The sequence below is a fragment of the Hevea brasiliensis genome, chromosome 6, assembly GCF_030052815.1.
Source record: "Hevea brasiliensis isolate MT/VB/25A 57/8 chromosome 6, ASM3005281v1, whole genome shotgun sequence".
NCBI classification, from domain to species: domain Eukaryota; kingdom Viridiplantae; phylum Streptophyta; class Magnoliopsida; order Malpighiales; family Euphorbiaceae; genus Hevea; species Hevea brasiliensis.
In genome coordinates this window covers 3422856-3448398 of record NC_079498.1, presented here as the reverse complement: position 1 = coordinate 3448398, position 25543 = coordinate 3422856, and the positions used below count along the sequence as shown (strand labels likewise).

At 37.6% G+C, this 25543-nt stretch overlaps 1 protein-coding gene and 1 long non-coding RNA gene across 2 annotated transcripts; one reads left to right on the top strand and one right to left on the bottom strand.

Moving 5' to 3' along the window:
- The first annotated feature begins 6660 nt into the window (after positions 1-6660).
- Positions 6661-9666, top strand: LOC131180948 (uncharacterized). The gene is made up of 2 exons (XR_009149611.1): positions 6661-7123; positions 9357-9666. It is a non-coding gene; the product is annotated as an uncharacterized LOC131180948 (long non-coding RNA).
- A 14070-nt stretch (positions 9667-23736) lies between these two features.
- Positions 23737-25543, bottom strand: LOC110641178 (alpha carbonic anhydrase 7). Its single transcript, XM_058148233.1, has 6 exons — positions 25364-25543; positions 24862-25070; positions 24504-24713; positions 24254-24418; positions 24101-24154; positions 23737-24008 (listed from the first exon to the last, which is right to left on the bottom strand). Exons 1-6 carry the CDS (start codon positions 25449-25451, stop codon positions 23904-23906), a joined length of 831 nt encoding a protein of 276 aa, XP_058004216.1. The 5' UTR covers positions 25452-25543; the 3' UTR covers positions 23737-23903.

The following is a 25543-nucleotide window of genomic DNA, read 5'->3' as shown; positions in this document are numbered from 1 at the left end:
TAGGGCTACACTTTTCATGAAGACCACTTAACCCATTTTTGCCTTTAACCAATTCAAATGGTTAGCACAATTTGGGTCACTGAAACTGCCAACCCAGAAAATGTCCCAAAATACTATTCCTTTGGTATTTTATCCATAACTTGAGTTCTATAACCCCAAACTCAGTGATTCAAAAACTGAAATTCAAGTTTAAACATAGAGGAGCAATTGTTATGAAGGAATTGTGACTAAATAGACGTCCCAACCTAGTCAAATTCCTAGATAAAGATAACACATCAACATGAACCTAATGAAAGGTTCATGGGAAAAATGCTATATAGGATAATTAAAATAATCATAAGGAAAATTTAATATTAAAAATGATATGAATATGTAAATTAGGACTAATGTCCTATTAATATGAAATTTATAGTACCAATGAACAGTACTAGAAAATAGTAATAGTGAATAGTGCTAAATTAATTAAAAATATTTAATTGCCTATAGTATACCTAGACTTATTTATTTAGTTGGATAAATTGGTATACCAATTAGGGACTACAGATAGCAGTACTGCCTATCGAGAAAATCGTGAACTGACAATATATGTCTGGTATGATTGTTCTACAGGCTATATGCCTACTTTATTTCTGGCTTTACAAGCGACGGTAGTCTCGTGCTGACGGTGACCTCATGCCTGACAGACGTATACTGGATAGACATATGGCTGTCTAACAAGTATACACCCGTACATCCAGCTTTTATAATTTGTTATAGGTTTTCTTGGGCACTGAAAAAAAAATTAATTAAGACTTAAAATACAATAAGTAATCATAAAAGATCCCAATAATGTTAATTATTTCCAAAGAGCAATAAAAATGTAAAAGACCCAGAAATTATGAGTTGCATATATTGTTTCAAATTATTAAATTATTGTTATTATAAATTATGCACCACTAAGCGTTATGCTTAGCGCGTTGGTTTTCCATCGCGTAGGTACTGGAGATCGATCCCAAGGCGTGCAAGAAGCACTGATGAGTGCAGCCGGAGCTTTGATCGGATCTGCCATTGTCGAGTCACCTCACGATGCATTTGTATTTTGGTAGGGCCCATGTATAGACTAGTATTTTGGTTCATTATGTTTAGTCATGATGTAATTACTAGTTTATGATGTATTTCATTTTGGACTTGTAATTAAACTTTGAGATTGAAATGAAAACTTGTAATTCATTATCTATGAATTTCTATATGAATGCAATAGATAATACTTCATTTTGAGATCTCATAAATAATTGTAAATGATATGATACATGAGAATATGATATGGAAATGTGTGAAATGAATATGGACATGTTAACAGGTGATTAGTGGAACCCGCCAGATGCTAATAAAATAAGGGAGGCTCTGTCCGGGTCTCCACAGAAATAAGATATAAAAAAAAAAATTCTACACATAGAATACATGTTTTAAATGACATCAAAAGTTTACAATAGATATGATAAAACAAGATAGGGTGCTCCGGCACCAAATTTGGCACTTCTTGCTCGGCTATACGGTAGACGGGTAAGGGGCGTCACATTTAGTGGTATCAGAGCAGAGGTTTAGGCGGTCCTAGATCTAGATAGATTGAAAGAAATAGTTGCATCACATGCATGGGCCTTTAAATAGAGTCGAGGTGACACTAATGCAGATCTGTTCTTTGTCTGTTTTATAGGATCGATGGCATCTGATCCTTCAGAGCACGGACCTCCGAGACCGATAGAGGAGGAAGTAGGGAGTCACGCACCTGCTCTTAGTCGGGGGAGAAGTGGTAGTAGAGCAGAGTCATCTCGAGGTACTGTGAGTAGGGCACAGCAAGCCTTCTATGAACAGATGACACACTGTTCGTCGATTCACGGAGCCATTCCCGACCACGACCACCTCCACCTCCACGACCACGACCACCACCACTGTGACCACCTCCACCCCACAAAGAAACCTGTACATAGATCCCCACTAGAGAGACTGCAAAAGTATGGGGCAATTGACTTCAGAGGTAAGAGGGATGATGATCCAGCCACAGCAGAGTATTGGCTGGAGAGGACAGAGAGGGTATTGCAGCAGTTGCACTGCACCCCAGAGCAGCAGTTGGAGTGTGCTCTGTCACTGCTACAGGAGGATGCATATAGATGGTGGGTGACAGTATCTAGAGTAGTACAGCCTGCACAGATCACCTGGGAGTTCTTTCTGGCTGAATTCAGAAAGAAATACATCAGTCATGTGTACTTGGAGGCCAGAAGAAGAGAATTCCTAGCACTGAGACAGAGGCAGCTGACAGTCTCCGAATATGAGCGAGAATTCGTGAGACTTAGCGAATATGCATTGGAGTTGATGCCGACAGAGGTTGATAAATGCAGAAGATTTGAGGACGGACTGAATGACAACATCAGGTTAATAGTGACATCTCACCACTTCACAGATTTCTCTCTGTTGATAGCATCAGCCCTTAATGTGGAGAGAGACAGAAATGAAGAGCAGTCCAGAAAGGATAGGCAACGCAAGAGGGTTAGGTGCAGTCGGTCGATTCAGCAGACACGGGTAATAAGAGACCCAAGGAGTCTCAGGGTCAGACTCAAGGTCGGGGTAAGAAACAGAAGTCTCAATTTGCTCCAAGGAGAGGAGGAGGACAATCTGGTGCATCAGTGGGTAGTTCACCAGGTGCAGCTACACGGGGATCAGCCCCACCACCTGCTTGTGTACATTGTGGTAGACCCCACAGAGGAGAGTGCAGATTGTTGACAGGTGGATGTTTTAGATGTGGGTCTATGGATCACTTCCTGAAGGATTGTCCACAGAGGAACACTAGTGCTCCCACTGCTCCACCTCAGATGGAGAGGTCTGCCCCAGCAGCACAGAGGGGTAGGAGACCTGCGAGGCCTGATACAGCTGGCACATCACAGAGGCCTACTGCAGAGACAGTCCAGAGGCAGGAGATTAGGGTAGCACCTCGTGCTTATGCCATGAGAGCTCGAGATGAGCCAGAGCCAGCTGATGTCATTAGAGGTACATTTTCTTTTTATGACCTGCTAGTATGTGCATTGATTGATCCGGGTTCCACACATTCATATGTGTGTATCACACCACCAATTGATAGAAGGGTACAAGTAGAGGAGCTAGAGGAGGACATACAAGTCACAAACCCTTTAGGCCATAGTGTCATGGTGAAAAAGGTCTACAAGGGTTGTCCTCTGAAAATACAAGGGTATGAGTTTTTAGCTGACTTGATTGAGCTACCATTCCATGAGTTCGATGTGATATTAGGTATGGACTGGTTATCACGTCATCAGGCGATGGTAGATTGTCGGCTAAAGAGGATGTCACTACAGACAGTAGATGGGCATGTGATTACAGTTGTGGGTGAAGGAACGGGTTGTCTTTCCACCATCATATCAGCCACAATAGCCAGAAGATTGATAAGAAAGGGCTGTGAGGCTTTCTTAGCACATGTGGTTGATACCAGGAAGACTAGCCCAAGCATGCAGGAGATCCCCACTGTATGTGATTTTCCGGATGTGTTTCCGAAAGAGTTGCCGGGTTTGCCACCCAATAGAGAAGTGGAGTTTGCTATAGAGGTTATGCCGGGTATTGCACCAATGTCCATTGCTCCATATAGGATGGCACCTACTGAACTGAGAGAGTTGAAAGTTCAGTTACAGGAGCTACTAGACAAGGGCTTTATACGCCTTAGTGTGTCACCTTGGGGAGCACCAGTGCTATTTGTGAAGAAGAAGGACGGTACCCTTCGGCTATATATAGACTACCGACAGCTGAATAAGGTGACTGTGAAAAACAAATACCCTTTACCTAGGGTCAATGACCTGTTTGATCAGTTAAGGGGAGCTGGAGTATTCTCCAAGATAGATCTCAGATCAGGCTATCACCAGTTGAGAGTGAAGGAGACAGATGTTCCTAAAACTGCTTTCAGGACCCGGTATGGACACTATGAGTTCCTAGTGATGCCATTTGGGCTAACAAATGCACCAGCAGCTTTCATGGACCTAATGAACTGCATCTTTCATCCCTACTTAGATCGGTTTGTTGTGGTCTTTATAGATGATATCTTGGTGTATTCTAAGAACCGGGAAGAGCATGATGAACACCTGATAGTAGTACTACATACACTGCGAGAAAAGCAGTTGTATGCCAAGTTATCCAAGTGTGACTTCTGGTTGGATGAGATATCCTTTCTTGGACACATTGTGTCAGCAGATGGAATCAGGGTAGATCCAAGGAAGATTGAAGCAATAGTTGAATGGAAGCCTCCCAAAAATGTAATGTGAAGTCGAAGTTTTTGGGGTTAGTGGATACTACGGAGATTTGTGAAGGATTTTCCCTTATAGCAAATGCATCGACTAAGTTACTGCATAAGAATGCAAAGTTTGACTGGAATGAAAAATGTCAAATCAGCTTTGAGAAGCTGAAGGCTATGCTTACAGAAGCTCCAGTGTTGACACAGCCAGAGTCAGAGAAAGATTATGTGATCTACAGTGATGCCTCTCACAATGGGCTTGGGTGTGTTCTAATGCAGGAAGGGAAAGTAGTTGCTTATGCTTCTAGACAGCTAAGGCCACATGAAAAGAACTATCCAACTCATGATCTGGAATTGGCGGCAATAATATTTGCATTGAAGATATGGAGGCATTACCTATATGGTGAGAAGTGTTACATCTACACCGATCACAAGAGTCTAAAGTACTTGCCAACTCAAAAGGAACTCAATCTGAGACAGAGGAGATGGATTGAATTCCTTAAAGACTATGACTGTGTGATCGACTACCATCCTGGGAAAGCAAATATAGTGGCTGACGCCCTAAGCAGGAAGTCCATAATGGCTTTGAGAGGATTGAACGCTCGGTTGTCTTTAGCACAGGATGGGGTACTTTTGGCTGAGTTGTGTGTAAAGCCAAGTTTGTTACAGCAAACACAAGAAGCACAATTAAGGGATGAAAAGTTGCTAACTATTATGGGCAGAACTCAAGAGGGGAAGGAGACTGATTATGAGTTGAGAGGAGATGGATGCTTGTACTATAAAGGCAGAATATGTGTACCAAGAGATGAGGAACTGAAAAAGAATATCTTGAAAGAGGCGCACAGTAGCTTCCATGCTATGCACCCAGGAAGTACCAAGATGTACCAAGACCTGAAAACACATTATTGGTGGCCTGGAATGAAGAAAGAGATTGGTGATTTTGTGACTAGATGTTTGACATGCCAGCAGGTTAAGGCTGAGCATCAGGTTCCATCAGGGTTGTTGCAACCTATATCCATACCAGAATGGAAATGGGACAACATTACCATGGATTTTGTGACTGGGCTACCATTGACACAGAGGAAGCATGATACTATATGGGTGATTGTGGATAGATTAACCAAGTCAGCTCATTTCCTACCAGTTAGAACCAGCTACTCATTAGAGAGATTAGCAGAAATTTACATAGATGAGATAGTCCGGCTACATGGAGTGCCAACATCGATCATATCTGACCGAGACCCGAGATTTACTTCGAGGTTTTGGAAGAGGTTACAGGAGTCTTTAGGCACTCGACTACACTTCAGTACGGCTTTTCATCCACAGACGGATGGACAGTCAGAACGTGTGATTCAGGTATTGGAGGATATGTTGAGAAGCTGCATCATTGATTTTGAAGGAAGTTGGGAGAAGTTTCTTCCTTTGGTAGAGTTTGCTTACAACAACAGCTACCAAGCCAGTATAAAAATGGCTCCATATGAAGCGTTGTATGGGAGGAGATGTAGAACTCCCTTATCTTTGGGCGAGAAATGGGTGAGGAGAAAATAGTGGGCCCAGATTTAGTGAGACAGACAGAGGAAAAAGTGAAACTCATCAGAGACAATTTGAAAGTCGCCTCGGACAGACATAAGTCATAAGCCGACCTGAGGAGAAAGGATATAGAGTATGAGGTTGGCGAGAAGGTGTTTCTTAAGGTATCACCTTGGAAGAAAGTGCTAAGATTTGGTAAAAAGGGTAAGTTGAGCCCTAGGTTTATTGGTCCATATGATGTCATTGAGCGTGTGGGTCCAGTAGCCTACAGGCTAGCTTTACCACCTGAGCTGGACAAGATCCACAATGTATTCCATGTGTCGATGCTCAGGAGATATAGATCAGATCCTTCACATGTCATTTCAGCAGAGGAGATAATTGTGCAACCTGATTTGACATATGAAGAAAAACTAGTCAGAATCTTGGCACGGGAAGTGAAAGAACTCAGAAACAAGAGGATCCCACTAGTGAAAGTCTTATGGAGACACCACAACACGGAAGAAGCGACATGGGAGAGCGAGGAGACGATGAGGCAGCAGTTCCCTCAGCTCTTCACATTAGGTAAATTTCGAGGATGAAATTTCTATTAGAGGGGAAGAATTGTAACGCCCACACAGTAGGTAGTCCATACATTTTATTGTTTCGACGACTAATGTCTGTTCGAACAGTTAAAATGTCTGGAACTATACTTAAACTATAGTGATGAGGCATAAATTAATGAAATAAATATTAAAAAAAAAATATAGGAAAAATTTTGAGAAATAAAATAAAATTTAGAGAATTTATTAATTAGTATAAAAAAAATAAAAATAAAAATAATCCGATGAGCACCATGAGAGGCATTTTGGTTATTTCACTCCTAGAGGTGAATTTTGACTTAAATGTCAAATTAAAATTTGGAAATAGAATAATTAACATAAATTAATTTTATGAATTTGAATTTGGAAAATGGGAAGAGAAAGAAAAGAAAAGGAAAGAAAAGAAAAGAAAGGAAAATAAAAAGACTTATGGCATTTAAAGAAAAGAAAAATAAGCTTATGAAAATTTAAAACAAAATTAAGTACAATAAAAATATAAATATATAAAGCACAAGAGACAAAACCCACCTACTTTTCTTTCCATCTTCTTCCCCACTCTCCCTCTCTCTTGCCGTCACCCTTGCTCTCTCCCTCCCCACCATTGTTATCAAGCTTAAAGCTTGATTTCCCAAGCTTTCACTCACCAAAACCCATAGACCCCTTCACAAAAAATTTAGCCCACACCACAAGGAAGCTTTAGATACCCATAAGAAGAAGAAAGATTAAAGTTTGAAGTGGGTCACAAGAGGTTAGTGCACTAATCCCTCTTCTTGTCTTTATTAAACATGAAAAGCATGTTTAGCTAAGCATAAATACCATTAAAACAAAAAGAAAATCTAGAGGAAAGAACCCTTGAATTTTTGGCAGCCATGGAACTTGAAGTTTATTGCTTTTAAGTGATGAAAAATGGTTCCATGAGAATGTGTAATTAGTTGAAATGTTTGGGTGTTTGATTGTGTAGTGTTTGTGTAAATTTGAAACTTTAAAAATTAGGGTTTGTGTAAATGTTGGGGACTTTGTGTAAAATGTTGAAATTGACCTATTGGGATGAGATTGTTGGTTATAGAAGTGTATTGCATGCAAATTGAAGTAAGGAAGTTGGAGGAGATTGAGTTTTGGAAGTGTTAATTTTCTGCAGGTTGTGTTTGTTGAGGGCAATGTACATTTTAGGCCATAAATAAAATTGTGTGACCCCAATTGGTATGAGGCCAATTGGAGGTGAAACTAGACCCAAAATAGCCCATTTTCCATGAAGAAACCATGCCCAAATTCTGTCCAAAACTTGAGCTAAATACTGCCCAAATTCGGATTTCCCTGCACCCAACCCAGAAAATGACCAAATGAACAGTACGTGTTCATTTGGTCATAACTCTCTCTATAATGGTCTAAATGACCTAAAATTTTACCCATGAAAAGTTTAGACATAGGGCTACACTTTTCATGAGGACCATTTAACCCAGTTTTGCCTTTAACAAATTCAAATTGTTAGCATAAGTTGGGTCACTGAAACTGCCAACCCAGAAAATGACCAAATGAACAGTACGTGTTCATTTGGTCATAACTCTCTCTATAATGGTCCAAATGACCTAAAATTTTACCCATGGAAAGTTTAGACATAGAGATACACTTTTCATGAAGACCACTTAATCCAGTTTTGCCTTTAACAAATTCAAATTGTTACCACAAATTGGGTCACTGAAACTGCCAACCCAGAAAATGACCAAATGAACAGTACGTGTTCATTTGGTCATAACTCTCTCTATAATGGTCCAAATGACCTAAAATTTTACCCATGGAAAGTTTAGACATAGGGCTACACTTTTCATGTAGACCACTTAACCCATTTTTGCTTTTAACAAATTCAAATTGTTAGCACAAGTTGGGTCACTGAAACTGCCAACTCAGAAAATGACCAAATGAACAGTACGTGTTCATTTGGTCATAACTCTCTCTATAATGGTCCAAATGACCTAAAATTTTACCCATGGAAAGTTTAGACATAGGGCTACACTTTTCATGAAGACCACTTAACCCAGTTTTGCCTTTAACCAATTCAAATGGTTAGCACAATTTGGGTCACTGAAACTGCCAACCCAGAAAATGTCCCAAAATACTATTCCTTTGGTATTTTATCCATAACTTGAGTTCTATAACCCCAAACTCAGTGATTCAAAAACTGAAATTCAAGTTTAAACATAGAGGAGCAATTGTTATGAAGGAATTGTGACTAAATAGACATCCCAACCTAGTCAAATTCCTAGATAAAGATAACACATCAACATGAACCTAATGAAAGGTTCATGGGAAAAATGCTATATAGGATAATTAAAATAATCATAAGGAAAATTTAATATTAAAAATGATATGAATATGTAAATTAGGACTAATGTCCTATTAATATGAAATTTATGGTACCAATGAACAGTACTAGAAAATAGTAATAGTGAATAGTGCTAAATTAATTAAAAATATTTAATTGCCCATAGTATACCTAGACTTATTTATTTAGTTGGATAAATTGGTATACCAATTAGGGACTACAGATAGCAGTACTGCCTACCGAGAAAATCATGGACTGACACTATATGTTTGGTATGATTGTTCTACAGGCTATATGCCTACTTTATTTCTGGCTTTACAAGCCTGACAGCGGGTCTCGTGCCCGACAGCTGGCCTCGTGCCTGACAGACGTATACTGGATAGACATATGGCTGTCTAACCAGTATACACCCGTACATCCAGCTTTTATAATTTGTTATAGGTTTTCTTGGGCACTGAAAAAAAAAATTAATTAAGACTTAAAATACAATAAGTAATCATAAAAGATCCCAATAATGTTAATTATTTCCAAAGAGCAATAAAAATGTAAAAGACCCAGAAATTATGAGTTGCATATATTGTTTCAAATTATTAAATTATTGTTATTATAAATTATGCACCACTAAGCGTTATGCTTAGCGCGTTGGTTTTCCATCGCGTAGGTACTGGAGATCAGTCCCAGCAGCCGCAGCAGCCGCAGCAGCAGCACCAGTAGTGCACTGACAGAGCTTTGATCAGATCTGCCATTGTCCAGAGTCACCTCACCGGTCTGTTGTATTTTGGTAGGGCCCATGTATAGACTAGTATTTTGGTTCATTATGTTTAGTCATGATGTAATTACTAGTTTATGATGTATTTCATTTTGGACTTGTAATTAAACTTTGAGATTGAAATGAAAACTTGTAATTTATTATCTATGAATTTCTATATGAATGCAATAGATAATACTTCATTTTGAGATCTCATAAATAATTGTAAATGATATGATACATGAGAATATGATATGGAAATGTGTGAAATGAATATGGACATGTTAACAGGTGATTAGTGGAACCCGCCAGATGCTAATAAAATAAGGGAGGCTCTGTCCGGGTCTCCACAGAAATAAGATATAAAAAAAAAAAAAATTCTACACATAGAATACATGTTTTAAATGACATCAAAAGTTTACAATAGATATGATAAAACAAGATAGGGTGCTCCGGCACCGAATGTGGCACTTTTTGCTCGGCTATACGGTAGACGGGTAAGGGGCGTCACACTAAGACATAGATATTTCAAAAAAGTCAACTTAAAATAAATCATGCTAAATGAAAAAACTTAATAAAAGAGACAAGTAAAAGAGGAATATATCCAATTCATACAAACCAAAAGAAAAAAGAGATCACAAAAAGGCAACAACTTTATAATTGTTGTGATGAAATCCTTGTCTTTAATTTAATATGCAGTAATGATTGGTGATCTTTTCTTCTTTTAACATATAAATAGTTTTTAACCATTTAAAACTATTGCAAATGAATTGATAAATTTTGTAAAATAAGTTAACAAAATTGTTATTAAAATTGTTACAATAACAATGATTTACACCTATTTAAAGCGGCAATTTTTATCCTCTGCAAAAACGTAATTAAACCGTTACTTTATGCGATGTTAACAAGGATAAATATAGTGATTCTTAAATTACTGCCATTAACTTATTGATACCTTTAAAATATATATGGCAGCAGTTTTCCACCACTGCCTTATATCAACTCTGTAGTAATTAATTCAACAACCCAACCAACAAAACTACCAATTTAGAAAAAGCCAGATAAAAGAACTGAGAGAAAAGCTATGAAGTCTTCATGACGCAATGCCCACTTTCGACCGTAAGGTAGCAATTGTACTGTTTGCTTATAGCATTACATGCTGAAATGTGATCGTAGGTAGAGATATTTCAAGATTAAGAAAAGATTTGATTAAGCTATTTAATCTCCAAGTACTTTGTAAATCATTTTTTTCCATATTATTTAATTATTTTTACCTAATTCCCTACCTAGCTTAGCAATATTAGCCTAGATCCTATTATATCTCTTTACCCAATCCCCTTGTGTTGTGGACTTATTCTCTTTTCAGTTTATATATAATATATTCTTAATCTGCATTACCATTGATATGATATGACAGTTACGTTAATCTAATTTTTTTAGTACATTTGAAGTAGTCTTAAAAGAATCATTAAAAGATGATATGAAATTTGAGAATTTTTTTTTAATTTCCAAAAAGATAGTACTTTTCAATTGAATAAAAGATCATTTATCATGGTTATTTTTAATTGAGTAAGAATTCATATCCAACTACAATATAAAGATTAATTAATGTAAACATAAGAACATTAGGATAGGTTTTTTGTGATTATTTTTTGTGATTGATTGGGTTGGGCTTGATGATATGGATAATTGATCCAAGGCTAAGCAGTGATAACTTTGGTGAGAATCGAATTCTTTGTACCTTGAAAGTGAGTATATGATTTGTTGGTAGCTAAAGGTAAGCTTGAAAGTTTGAATAAGTAGTTTTCATGAATTTAAAGGAAGGTACCCCAATTGCATTAATTATTTTTAATTTGCTTAAGGACAAGCAAATATTTGAGTTTGGGGGAATTTGTTACACTCATTTCATATAGGCATTTTAGGGTAGTTTTGCATCCATTTTGCCCTTATATTTTAATATATTTTATGTTTTTAGCTTATTTGTTAACTTTAGTTACTTTATATTTGATTTTTGTAATTTTGTTGTTTTTAATAGGTTTTTGTAGCAAATTGAGGGTCAATGAGTTCATTAGGAAGTGATTTGAAGAACTTTGGAGTCTCTTAAGCATGGAGGAAAGTTGAAAAAATCAAGCCTTAGAAGATTAAGTTGGCCGAAATTTGCTTGAGATTTTGCTTATGATGTTGCTCAAGGTATGTCATATTGCTTAACCTTAAGTCTGGGGTAAGTCGCAAGTCAAGCACAGCTTAAATCCAACACATTCAAGTTTTTATCCACAAACTTACCGAGATTTGTTTAGGGTCCTGCTTAGGGTAAGCGGCAATACTTAAGGTGCAACTCAGATTAAGCTAGAAGTCAAACATGAGCAGAAAAACTCATTTCATCCCAAACCTGTAGAGATTTGCTGAGGGTCTGTTTAACCTTAAGCAGACAGTGCATGCAAAGGCCGAAAATTGCTGAAGATGTTGCTTAAGGTAAGCAGTACCCTAAGCAAATTGCCCAGAACGTGAACAGCTTTGCTGACCTAGATATTTTTACACCTCATTTTCTATCCACTCCTTGGCTTTTATCCATTTTTAGGGCAACTTTTGAGGCCATATAAAAGCATCATTTTCTAGTTTTTACCACAAGAAGAAGTGAGGAGAAAGGGAGAACAACGAACAGAAAAGCAAGAAAAGAATAAGAAGGAGAAGGAGCACACCATTTTTGCTGGAGAGCTGCTGCCAAGTGATGTCCACTTGCAGTTTTTCAGAGTTTTGGGCTCTCCTTCCCCTGGGTTTTTCTATTCTTAGTCTATTTTTATGTTTCGTTTGTTAGAATAGAATAGTTTTTCTAAGATTTCAGAGTTGAGTTATAATGTTTTAAATTTATTTGTGGATTTGGATTGGGTTTTATCTAGATTTATATAAATATGAGTTTTGATTCTTTTCCTTGTGTGCTTTATGACTTACCTAATGTTGGATCCCATTGGGTCTAGTTTTTAATCTTTGATTGAATAACCGAAAGGTGAAAATCATTGATAGATAATAAAGTATAGAACTTGAAATCACCTAGATTTAGAAATAAATTAGGATTTTAAGAGGATTCATTGATTGATTACAAAACTTAATAGGTTTTAAGTTAATCAAATATCGTATGAAAGTAGGTTTGATTTTCTTAAAATACTCTTTGGTTTACTTGAAAAAGATATCAAAGGATTTTAGAATCAATCACCTTCAAACTCTATTTTCTTTTAAAATTGGATGACCCAAGACAAATCCCAATATATTTAATTCATAAACTCCAATTCTGGAATCACTTTTAGTATCAATTAGTCTTTGTTTTTGCTTGCCCATTATTAATTTATTTAATTTTTACTTAGATTAAGACTTTATTTACATTACCCATTGCCTATTTTCTTTATTTTCTATTTAAATTGTTGCATTTAGTAAATTTAGTTCTTATAAATTGCCATTAGTCTAAATAATCAAAACAACCATAGTCTAGTACTCAAACACAATTCCTCGTGGGAACGATACTTTACTTATCACTTTATTACTTGATACGGCTCGTATACTTACAGACACACACATCAATCAACTATCAGATTTTCTAATTTTTTATACTATGTTTTATATGAATAATTAATTTTATTTATAAAAAATACAATATATTAATTTGTACTTCAATTGTGTATTATATTTTTAATTAATAAAATATCTTTCCTTTTTTATTAAAAAAACATAATATTAGAGTTAATCCCAATCCCAATATTGGACTACTCATAGATGTTTAGTTATTACAAATTTTATGCTCAAATGTTAAATCCTACAAATTACAATTTAATCTAATTATTTTAATTTTGATATTTAAATCATATTAAAAAGAATCAGTATAAGGCAATTAAAGTCTTAATTGCTAAATTTGAAGTGTTTGGTAATTATTTATATATTTAGATTTTTTCAATAACAACTACATGATAATGTGTCAAACGTTTTAATGTTCAATCACTAATTAATTTCTATTTCAGAGAAGAAAATCAAACCGAGAATTAATTTCACCATAATTTGGCCTTAATCAAGATTAAATCGCAACTTAATTTCATATATAGTCCTCTTACTTAATAACCATCATATATTGTTCGGTTAATGGTACGATATAATTGCACTATTGCCAATAATTCATAATGCAATTATAAAAAAAAAATAAAGAGTATAATTATAAAAATAGTAAAATTTAGAAATTTTTTTATTATTTTTTTAAATTTTGAGTATATATTACCACTTGTAATTATAATGTAACTTGACAGAAACTTCCCTTTTGATGGTCAAGTGGAATTCAAACTTTGGGTCCTTATAAACTTCAATCTATATATCAAATAATTAATTTTTTTTTTTTTCTCTTTATTTCATTGGAAAGAATGTGTCAATTCTCACATAATCTGGTTTTATTTTCTAACCACTCTTTGAATTACAGTCGAATTAATTAAAAAAGAAAACCTTTTAATTGAGAAATCATTTTGAATTTTAACTTAAGATAACAAGACCTTGAATCACCTCGAATAGAATTATAACTTACAAGAAATCAAGACTTTTCTTTTTGGGCACATCTTCAATGTGCATTTTTTTCCTATTATTTATTGTTAATTACATATAAAAAGATATGACATCAATTATTTTATTAGTAAAAAATTTTTATAGTAATAATTATCGCAATCAATATTTTTTGTTAGTAACTTTAATTTTATTATAAAATATATATTGCCACTATAAATTTATAACTGTCACGACCCAACCTATGGGCCGGATCGGCACTAGGACCTGGGCCAGCCTAAAGCCCCCGAGGCCCGTAGTAAACCTAACTATTCCTTAACCCAACTCTAAGGCCCATTTGGGCCCAATTTCAAGAATCCAACTGGACAGAGTCCGGCCATAAAATGAACCTTTCAACGGGGAGTTTTTGACTCACCCGACCTGTAAACACAATATATATCAATTGGGGAGCTCAGCTCACCCTCCACATACTCATACAACATAGAAATAAACGGGAGCTCAGCTCCCTCATCCAGTCCATCAATATGCATAAAGTAATAAATTTACATGTCCAAAATAACAATATATATATTACAAACCCAATTCAAATAAATAATTCTAACACATGCGAAAATTCTAAGAGTTAACAGGTTTATACAATTATTAATAAACAACTTGCGAGGGAGAAAAGCAGGTTAACCTCAAAAATATCCTCCTGTGGCCTGGAAAAATATTGAACAAGAGTGAGCGTTCGACTTAGAGAGTAAAATATCAATTTTAACTATAATCTCTATAACTATCTAAAGCTAATACACCCTGTAGAGTGAAATGCAACATCAGCAATAATTTCACATCATAGCATCAAAAAGGTAATTTGGAGCACTCACACACCCAGTAATATCAATCATAATATATGGGAGCTGATCCCCTATACAGCTCTCTTAAATCCAACCTGTGCCAGCAAAAAACTCAACTCGGACTTCCACTTAATAACCAAATCGGGGTCCCAGTGAAGAACTCAAGCCGTATCTACCCCGAAGGACCGGGTCCCAGTGAAGATTTCAAGCCGTGTCTACCCGTCCTATCCATAGTCCACACCACATCACACGCACGCCAACGCACGCACACTGCTCCAAATTACCACAACAACATCCATGGCACTTTAACAGTTGTGAATGCAACATAAAACGTGCCTAGAGTTTAACTACATAGATATATACATATAAGTGATACACGGCATGCTTGAACATATAATAATATTGAAATTACAATTAAAATTAATATTTTACTCACAGACTTGACAGCAGTCAGTGTGGCGGCTGGGCGGAGGAAGAAGGCTGTCCCGGCTCACTTGACAATTTTATTACAATCATTTAATAAATTTGACTCAATACAAACTTAAGAAAAGACCAAATACGTCCTAAGTCGTGCTGAAAATCCGGCAGAGTCTCCCCTATACCTAGGACCTACCCACTGCAAAATGGCTCAAAACGCACTTCTATATTCACAAATCATACACTCACAACTCAATCACATCACACAGCCCCTCCTGAGCCCATCCAAACAGTCATCAATCACAATATATAAATTTACAGTTTAGTCCTTATAATTGATCATTTTTACAAAAACTGCCCAAATAAGCTCTAAAAATTCTAAAACTTTGCCCTGCTGTCCTTAGCAATATTACTAGGCTATTGCAAAAAGAATCATAATTTTCTGAGCTACCACGAATATTTTACGGATTTTTAATCCCAATTAAGCACTAGAAAATTATGAAAAAGTATTTCGGGGACGCGCTAGGGACATCTAACAATGGTGGGGTAGCCAAAACCTCGATCTAATTTCGAGACTTTTCAGTAGTCGGTCTGTCTGGCCGGAAATTCACAGACTCGGACAACTGTCGAATTTCTGCGAATTGAAGATACCTACACGAAGCCCACAACACGAGGGTTAGTACATAAATTTTACAGAATTTTCTAAGTTCATTAAATGCTTGGAAAAACACTGTGAAGTTCCGTGGGACTCACCGAAAAATGGTGTCGAAAAATTTTGAAATTTATATTGCCGCGAAGCTCTCGATGAGTGGAGCGCTCTGGTACTCTCGGTTTTCTCGTGGGGTTCATGGTTTGCGAGAAATCTAGCCCAAAAGTCAAAATGGGCTAAAACTTCCCGGACAAAAATTGGACAAACCGCTCGATGGATTTCGGTGTTCTTGGTGTCAGTGGAAAGCTTTCGATGAGTAGATGGGTTTAGACACAAGACCCGGCCCAATTGGTGGTCGGATCGGCCGGGAAGACAAAGCGGTGCGCTTGAGAGTCGCGTCGCTTCATGCGACGATTGCTGGTGCTCCAAGTGGCGGCCGGCGAGCTGGGGAGCTGGGGAGATGCGCCGGCGAGCTGGGGTGGGGGGGGAGGCGGCTGGCCAGCAGGCTGGGGTGGGAGGAGAGAGAAAACGGGAGAGAGAGAGAAGAAGGAGAACGCTCGCGGGAGAGGAAGAAAAAGGAAGAAGAAAGGCCGGTCTGATTCAATCGGTCCGATCCGGTCCGGTTCAATTCGGCCTGTTCTATTCAGGATACAAAATTTTAAATTTTTACTCTGCCTTTGGACCGAAAACGAGGTCTAAAAATTCAAAAAAAAAATTCTAGAAAACTCAGAAAAATTTATAGACTCCAAATATATTTTTAGTTTTGCCACGTGGTCTTTAAATTGATTTTTAAAAATCATCAAAGTTTATATTTTCGAAAAATCGAACCCAATTTCTAAAATCTGAAAAATTCAAATAATTTTCTAAAATTCAAATAAAATGAAGTATCAATATTTACCCAAAAATAATAAATTTAAAAATTAGGGGTGTTACATTTTTCCCCCCTTACAGAAAATTCGTTCTCGAATTTTACACAAGGCAGAATAAAGTACAGGATTACACATTGAACAGATAAGGGTACTTGGTACGCATGTCCCGATTTGACTCTTAGGTGCACTCTTCCACTGACTGGCTCCTCCACAAAACCTTAACCATAGGGATCTGTTTTGATCTTAGCTACCTCACTTGGTAGTCCACTATGGCTGCAGGTTGCTCCTCAAATGTCAAGTTCTCTTTTAGCTCTATTACATCCGGCTATTGTACATGAGAAGGATCTGGAATGTATTTCCTGAGCATGGAGATGTGAAACACAGGATGAACATGAGAAAGGTTGGGTGGTAGCTCCAACCGGTAGGCAACTGCTCCAACTCTATCAGTAACCTCAAAAGGTCCAATATACCGAGGTGCCAATTTACCCTTCTTTCCAAATCTCATGACTCCCTTCATTGGAGAAACCTTCAGGAATACATAGTCGCCTACTGCAAACTCCACATCCCTCCGTCTGGGGTCTGCATAACTCTTCTGCCTACTGAAGGCTGTTTTCAATCGTTCCTTGATTAAAGGAACTATCTCTGAAGTGTACTTCACTAGGTCTACATCATGCACCTTCGCTTCTCCCATTTCCGTCCAACACAGAGGAGACCAACACTTTCTTCCATATAGTGCGTCATAGGGTGCCATCCCTATGCTGGAATGGTAACTGTTGTTGTAGGCAAACTCTACCAAAGCTAGCTGATCATCCCATTGACCTCCAAAATCCAAAACACTCATGCGAAGCATGTCTTCCAGTGTTTGGATTGTCCTTTCAGACTGTCCGTCTGCCTGAGGGTGAAAAGCAGTACTAAAGTTCAACTATGTGCCAAGTGCCTCCTGTAACTTCCTCCAAAATCGAAAAGTGAACTGGGGCCCTCTGTCAGATATTATGGAAGCAGGAACTCCATGCAATCTAACTATTTCTCGAATATAGAGCCGGGCGTACTGTGCAATAGAATATGTAGTCTTTACAGGCAAGAAATGAGCTGATTTAGTTAGGCGGTCTACAATTACCCATATCGAATCATATCCTCGCGCGGTACGAGTCAACCCAGTCACGAAATCCATAGTAATCATTTCCCACTTCTATTCTGGGATAGGGAGTTCTTGCAGCTTCCCTGACTGTCTTTGGTGTTCAAATTTCACCTTCTAACAAGTTAAGCACTTGAACACAAAGTCTGCTATATCTCTCTTCATGCCATTCCACCAATAGCTATCTTTCTCATCATGGTACATCTTGGTGGAGCCTGGGTGGACATTGTACAGTGTACAGTATGCCTCTTGCATGATTTCGTTTCTGAGATTGTCCACATCGGGCACACATATCCTAGAACCTTGCACTAGGGCGCCATCATTGGCAAATCCAAACTCACCACCTTCACCCTGCTGTACTCTTTTTATGATTTTCATCAATTGTTGGTCTTTGTGCTGGGAAACTCTAACTCTGTCCCGCAAGTCTGGCCTCACTGAAAAATGAGCCAACAATACCCCCTCATCTGAAAGATCTAGGATTAAACTTTGATCCATCAACTCATGTACTTCCAGAATCAACGGTCTCTACTCTGTTGAAATGTGCGCCAAGCTACCAGAAGATTTTCTGCTCAAAGCATCTGCTACTACATTGGCCTTCTCAGGGTGGTACTAGATAGTGCAATCATAGTCTTTCAGAAGCTCCATCCATCTCCTCTGTCTCAAGTTTAAATCCCTCTGTTGGAAGGTATACTTCAAACTCTTATGGTCGGTGTATATCTCGCACACTTCACCATACAGGTAGTGTCTCCAGATTTTTAGTGCAAAGACTACAGCCGCCATTTCCAAATCATGGGTGGGGTAGTTCTGCTCATGCCTCTTCAGCTGCCTTGAAGCATAAGCCACTACTTTTCCATTCTGTATTAAAACACACCCTAAGCCAACTCTGGAGGCGTCACAGTACACGGTATTTCCTTCACTACTCATCGGTAGTGTCAACACCGGGGCGATGGTTAGACACTCCTTAAGCTTCTGGAAACTCTCCTTATAGTCATCTGTCCAAATGAATGGAACATTCTTCCGAGTCAACTTAGTTAGGGGAGCTGCTATCCTGGAAAAATCCTGCATAAAACACCTATAGTAGCCAGCTAGACCCAGAAAACTTCGCACCTCAGTGACTGTTGTAGGCCTAAGCTAATCAGTTACAGCCTCAATTTTCTTGGGATCTACTTGAATGCCTTCACTAGAAACCACGTGTCCCAAGAATGAGATGCTCTCTAGCCAAAATTCACATTTTGAAAATTTGGCATACAGCTGGTGCTCCCTCAAAGTCTGCAACACCATTCTCAAATGCCACAAGTGTTCTTCCTCGGTCCGAGAGTATACCAAAATGTCATCTATGAATACGATGACAAAACGGTCCAAAAATGGCTTGAACACCCTATTCATCAAGTCCATGAAGGCTGCTGGTGCATTAGTGAGTCCAAAAGACATCACCAAGAACTCATAATGACCATATCTTGTTCTGAATGCCGTTTTGGACACATCCTCATTCCTGATTCTCAACTGATGGTAGCCTGATCACAGGTCTATCTTGGAAAAGAATCTAGCCCCTTGAAGCTGATCAAACAGATCATCGATTCGAGGAAGTGGATACTTGTTCTTCACAGTCACCTTGTTCAGCTGTCTATAGTCAATACACAACCTCAATGACCCATCTTTCTTTCTTACAAATAGCACAGGAGCGCCCCAGGGTGAAGTGCTCGAACGTATAAAACCCTTGTCTAAAAGCTCCTGTAGTTGCTCCTTTAGCTCTTTCAATTCTGCTGGTGCCATTCTGTAAGGCGGCATTGATATGGGGTTTGTACTCGGCACAATATCAATGCAGAACTCTATTCCCCTTTCCGGTGGCAACCCTAGAAGCTCCTCAGGGAAGACATCCATGAATTCTCTAACAGCAGGAATATTTTCCATGTTGACACCTTCTACAGATGTATCTCTCACCAATGCCAAATACCTTTGACATCCACGCCTCAACATTTTTCTAGCACTAATTACTGACACCAAATTATATGGAGCCACGCTCCTGTCACCATCAAAACTAAATTCTTCCACACCAGGTATGTGGAAATACACCTTTTTATTCCTGCAGTCTAAAGTGGCATAATGAGTTACCAACCAATCCATTCCCAAGATTACATCAAAATTCATTACCGGTAGAGGAACCAAATCTGCTGGGAGGATCTTTCCATCCACTACTACTGGGCTACCCAGAAAAATCATATCTACATCTATTTTGTCACTAAGCGGGGTAGCTACAGACAAAAGGTATTCTAAAGTGGTAGGGTTTTTACCCAATCTCATGGCAAACACAGGGGAGACAAATGAGTTCGTAGCACCCGGATCTATTAAAACACGAGCCTCATAGGAACAGACCAGAAGAATACCTGCCACAACTGCATTGGAAGCCTGAGCATCCTGGTGGGTCAGGGTGAAAACCTGAGCTTGACCCCTACCCTGAGTAGCAGAACCCTGAAATGACTTCTACCTCCTGATATGCCTCTAAATCCACGTCCCCCTTGTCCTCGACCCTGTTGGCCACTTAACTGACTGCCTACCATGCTGGAAGCATCAGGATACAACTGATGAGAAACATTTGCAACAGAACCTGGTGACCCCATCTATGGCTCGCTGAACACGGGGCATTCCCTAGCAAAGTGACCTGGTTGGCCACACCTGAAGCATACTCTTGAACCCATCATACAAGGTCCTGAATGTCCTCTTCCACACTGTGCACAAGGTGCCAAGGAGGATCCTGAACCAGACCCAGAACTGCTATACCCCGAACTGTGACCACTGCTGGATCCGTACCCTGGTCTGAACCCTCGGGATTTGTGTCTAAAACCACTCCTCTTATTCCTGCTTCTTCCTCTATAATTAGTTTGGCCACCACTATCCGTAGTACCCATGTGGGGAATACCTGAAGAACCCTCTGCTCTATTATTCTTTGCCCTTCCGCTGTCATCCACAGCATAACTAATCTCTATCTGTCTGGCTCGATCAACTACCACATCAAAAGACTGATCAGACATCAAGGCCAGGTTTGCATACCTCCTGTCCAGCCCCTTTAGGAATCTCTTCACCTTCATAGTTTCTGTAGCTACTGCTGTAGGGGCATACCTGCTCAGTTTTAGAAATTCTGTAGCATATTCATCTACAGACCTGCCATTCTGTCTTAAGGCCTCAAAGGCCCACTGCTTTTGATCTCTGAAACTTTCTGGTAAAAACTGGTTGATAAACAGTTCCACAAACTGAGTCCACGACAAACCCTCCATCTGAGGTAATATGTAATCATTCATCCATTGTCTAGGCATAGGCCCTATGACATGCTGCATACACTCTATAAGTCTTCTATCAGTCAACTGCAACTCTGTTCCTGCCTGTCTGCAGGAATCCAAAAACCGATATGCATCGTCTGACACATCATAAGTACCAGGCACCAACTTCTTGAAATTGATGATCTGTTTGTAAGGTTCCCCTCTTGGTGCGGTGGACTGCTGCTGCTGTGGAGGGTGGACCATATACTGCGCCATCATATCGATGGTTCTCTGCAACCCGGCTAGAGTAGCTGCCATTGGGTCCATGGGACCTTTTGCCATAAAAGACTGATCCTGATCTGGTGGCAGCTGCTCTTTTACTTGAGCAGCTCTAGACCTCCTACCCCGCCTCCTCGGGGTAGGCGCCTCATCCTGTGCTGACACCTCGTCAGGCACATCTGGTTCTGGTGCAGTGGCAGCTCTCCTGCTTCTACGCATTTTCCTGAAATTCAGCAGCATTAGCCCACAAAATTCAAAACTGCACGTTACACAGCTCTATGACTCATATTTACACACAATATATAAAGCAGAAACTAGAAGCAAAGATGACAATGCAAGACGAATGTGGACCCTATTTTTCCACATGTGACTCCTAGTAGACTCTTCCCAACACTTTAAATAAACATTCCCTAAGAATCTGGAGCCTAAGCTCTGATACCACAATTGTCACTAACCAACCTATGGGCCAGATCGGCATTAGGACCTGGGCCAGCCTAAAGCCCCCGAGGCCCGTAGTAAGCCTAACTATTCCTTAACCCAACTCTAAGGCCCATTTGGGCCCAATTTTAAGAATTCAACCGGACAGAATCCAGCCATAAAATGGACCTTTCAACAGGGAGTTTTTGACTCACCGGACCTGTAAACACAATATATATCAATTGGGGAACTCAGCTCACCCTCCACATACTCATACAACATAGAAATAAACGGGAGCTCAACTCCCTCATCCAGTCCATCAACATGCATAAAGTAATAAGTTTACAGATCCAAAATAACAATATATATATTACAGACCCAATTCAAATAAATAATTCTAACACATGCGGAAATTCTAAGAGTTAACAGGTTTATACAATTATTAATAAATAACCTGCGAGGGAGAAAAGCAGGTTAACCTCAAAAATATCCTCCTGTGGCCTGGAAAAATATTGAACAGGAGTGAGCGTTCGACTCAAAGAGTAAAATATCGGCCGTGGCCGGGCGGCTAGGAGGTGCGCATGAAATGGGGTGGCGGCCGCAGTCAGGGTGGGAGGAGAGAGAAAACGGGAGAGAGAGAGAGAAGAAGGAGAACGCGCGCGGGAGAGGAAGAAAAAGGAAGAAGAAAGACCGGTCCGATTCGGTCCGGTTCGATTCAAGATACAAAATTTTAAATTTTTACTCTGCATTGGGACCGAAAACGAAGTCCAAAAATTCTAAAAAAAAAATTCTAAAAAACTCAGAAAAATTCATAGACTCCAAATATATTTTTAGTTTTTTCACATGGTCTTTAAATTAATTTTTAAAAATCATCAAAGTTTATATTTTCAAAAAATCGAACCCAATTTCTAAAATCCGAAAAATTTCAAATAATTTCGTAAAATTGGAATAAAATAAAATATCAATATTTACCCAAAAATAATAAATTTAAAAATTAGAGGTGTTACAATAACAATACAAGAATTTATATATTGCCACTATAAACTTATAAGAGTAAATTTTATACATTTAGCAATAAAAAATATTACTATTAAATCTAATATTTTTTATAGTGAATTATTAGAATTTGATTTTTTTTAAATTAAAAAATATAAAAATTGAATTTATTTACTAAAATCTATTATTAAAATTTTAAAATATCCCTATAAAATTAAAAATAAATTTTGTCTCTTTGCAGACAAAATTAAAAGAGAAAGGCAAATAAAAAGTTCTGTTTCTAAATGATCCCAATTCAGCTGGTCATAACACGCAATGACCAGAAGTCCATGGGAGGTGTCGAAGTCACATATTTTACCATGTAGAAACAGAATCTAAAATATTGCAATAATGTGGCAGACCTTTCTCATAGAAATATCTGTTATAATCACTATTATCAATTAAGAATTTAATTACTTTAGTTGTTTGAACCTATGAAGTGCCGTTGATAGAAAATTACAGATTGCAATGGAAGTCACAGAGAAACTCCAAGACCTGGAAAATGATTTTTTTTTTCCTTATTTTGAAAATTTTTAAAGGAAATATAAAAGAATTTAAATCTCTAATAATCGTTTGTAAAAAAAAGGAATTCAATTAAATTCTTATAAAATAATATTTATTTTTTATTTTTTTTAAATTAAAAAATTAAATTCTTTTATTTTAAATATGAGAATTAAAAAATAATTAAATTAAATTTTTATACGTGCTAGGCACTCCATCTAATAGCAAATAATTTTTCTTTTTTCCTTTTATTTTTTTTAATTTATTAATAATGGAAAATCGTAAAAAATTTGGCAAAATCAATTTCAATTAAATCCTGATCCATAGACTGTCAAGATAAACCTGACCTAGTTAAAACTAACAGATGATGCTTAGTATTAATATTAATGTTATTAATATTATTATTATGAAATCCAGAATTATAACCAAGTACAACCAACAAGAATGAGGAACGAAGGAAATTAAGAAATAATGGCAAGGGGAACAGCTCCCCTTTTATTTAATATTAATAACAAGTAAATTGAATAAACCAAAGATTTCAATCATCTTCATCTTCATGTTCATCTTCATCTTCATCTGGATCATAAAGTTGCACTAAGCGTCCATTTGTTGGTTGGATTGGTCTTGCATTTGTGCCAGATTCCTGCATAACATATTTATCAGATATATCATCACCATATATACATATACATATGATCAAGAAGAAGATTCATACGAGGAATTTATAGAACTCACATAATGAACTGCTACGCGAAGCAATCCCACTTGTTCAATGGTGACAGTCCTTACCTGTAATTGATTAATTAATAATTGGTTCAGTAATCTTTTCAAGAAAGGAAAAAAAATTATATAACAGAAGAATTTGATGATGTGATTAATTAGGCAAACCTTTTTGATAACAGTCCAGGTGACATTTTCTGTGCAAGGAGGAGTTGTAAGAGATCCCATGTATCTATAATACTTTGTGCCTGTCTCGATGTAGTTTGGATTAACAATACCCACCACTGTCTCTGCTTCTTTGGGGCCAGCTACCAATCTTAAATGTTCTGTGAGCTGATGGAAAACACAACAATGAAGATTGATATTTTGGAGAAGTAATTAAAGAGAGATCAGATGGTGGTTTTTATGTAGAACTTACAGATGACAAGAAAGAGTCTGGACTTCCTATTGTGTACAAAATCCCAACCACAGCAATCTTTCCATCTTGACTCTCATGAACCATATGCAGCTCTAGAGAAAAATTCCTGCTATCGATGGTGTGCTCAGAAGGCGTGTGCCAGTGACACTGTTTGAGAACATATTCAATTCCATTTATTTCTAAAGTTCCTGCGCCATTTTCCCATTCCAACTGCATACACAAAACAAAGAATATCGAATAAAATTTACATATATCGAGATGATTGCAACCCCATAAAACCCTAATATAGGTAAAATAAAATTATTATATATTTGCAACGGGCACAAGGGTTAAATTTTTTTTTTTCTCCCTTTCTTACCTCCATATCATGGCCACTATTCTTCAGAGTGGCATTGGAAGGCTTATAAGTTCTGTTAAGTTTCCCTAAATAGGAAACTTCTTCAGCTTTTTCATCTTGCAAATTAATGGGTGACTGCATCGATCCAGTACTACATGTGCTCCATTCTGGATCAAGTTCTCCCCATCGATCAGGACCCCTTTCACCATAATCAAACTCTTTTTCATCCACTGAGAGAAAAAAATATACGCAAAAATATTGTTAATATATGATATAACAAGAGAATAAATTTTTCAAAATAACTTATAATTTAAAAATAACTTATAATTTTTCATTTGGATCTCTACTTGTATATAAATTCACACGTAAACAAATTAAAATAGATTACATCAATAAGTTCTAACTATTAAATTTTTTAGAATCACCTCTAAAATATAAAATTTTGAATTTAGACTCAAATTCAAGTTAAATGAATAAATAAAAGATTTTTGCTGTTCCATATTTATGCTAAACAAAGCCTTACCAACTTGGAGAGATCCTGTTGGGAGGGTAAGCAACAGAAGAGAGATAAAGAATGGGAAAGACAACAATTGGATTGCTAGCTTTCCCATATCTTTTAGCACGAAATTAGACTTAACACCTAGTAAAGAAGGAGAGGGTTGTGAATTATGATCTTATGAGCGTTTATGATATCCAAGAATTG

Coding starts and splice junctions, on each gene's coding strand:
- LOC110641178 (XM_058148233.1), bottom strand. CDS start 25,451: ATGGGAAAGCTAGCAATCCAATTGTTGTCTTTCCCATTCTTTATCTCT. Junction 24,714..24,861: donor ATAGTGGCCATGATATGGAG/GTAAGAAAGGGA, acceptor TTGTGTATGCAG/TTGGAATGGGAAAATGGCGC. Junction 24,419..24,503: donor CAGACTCTTTCTTGTCATCT/GTAAGTTCTACA, acceptor GTTTTCCATCAG/CTCACAGAACATTTAAGATT.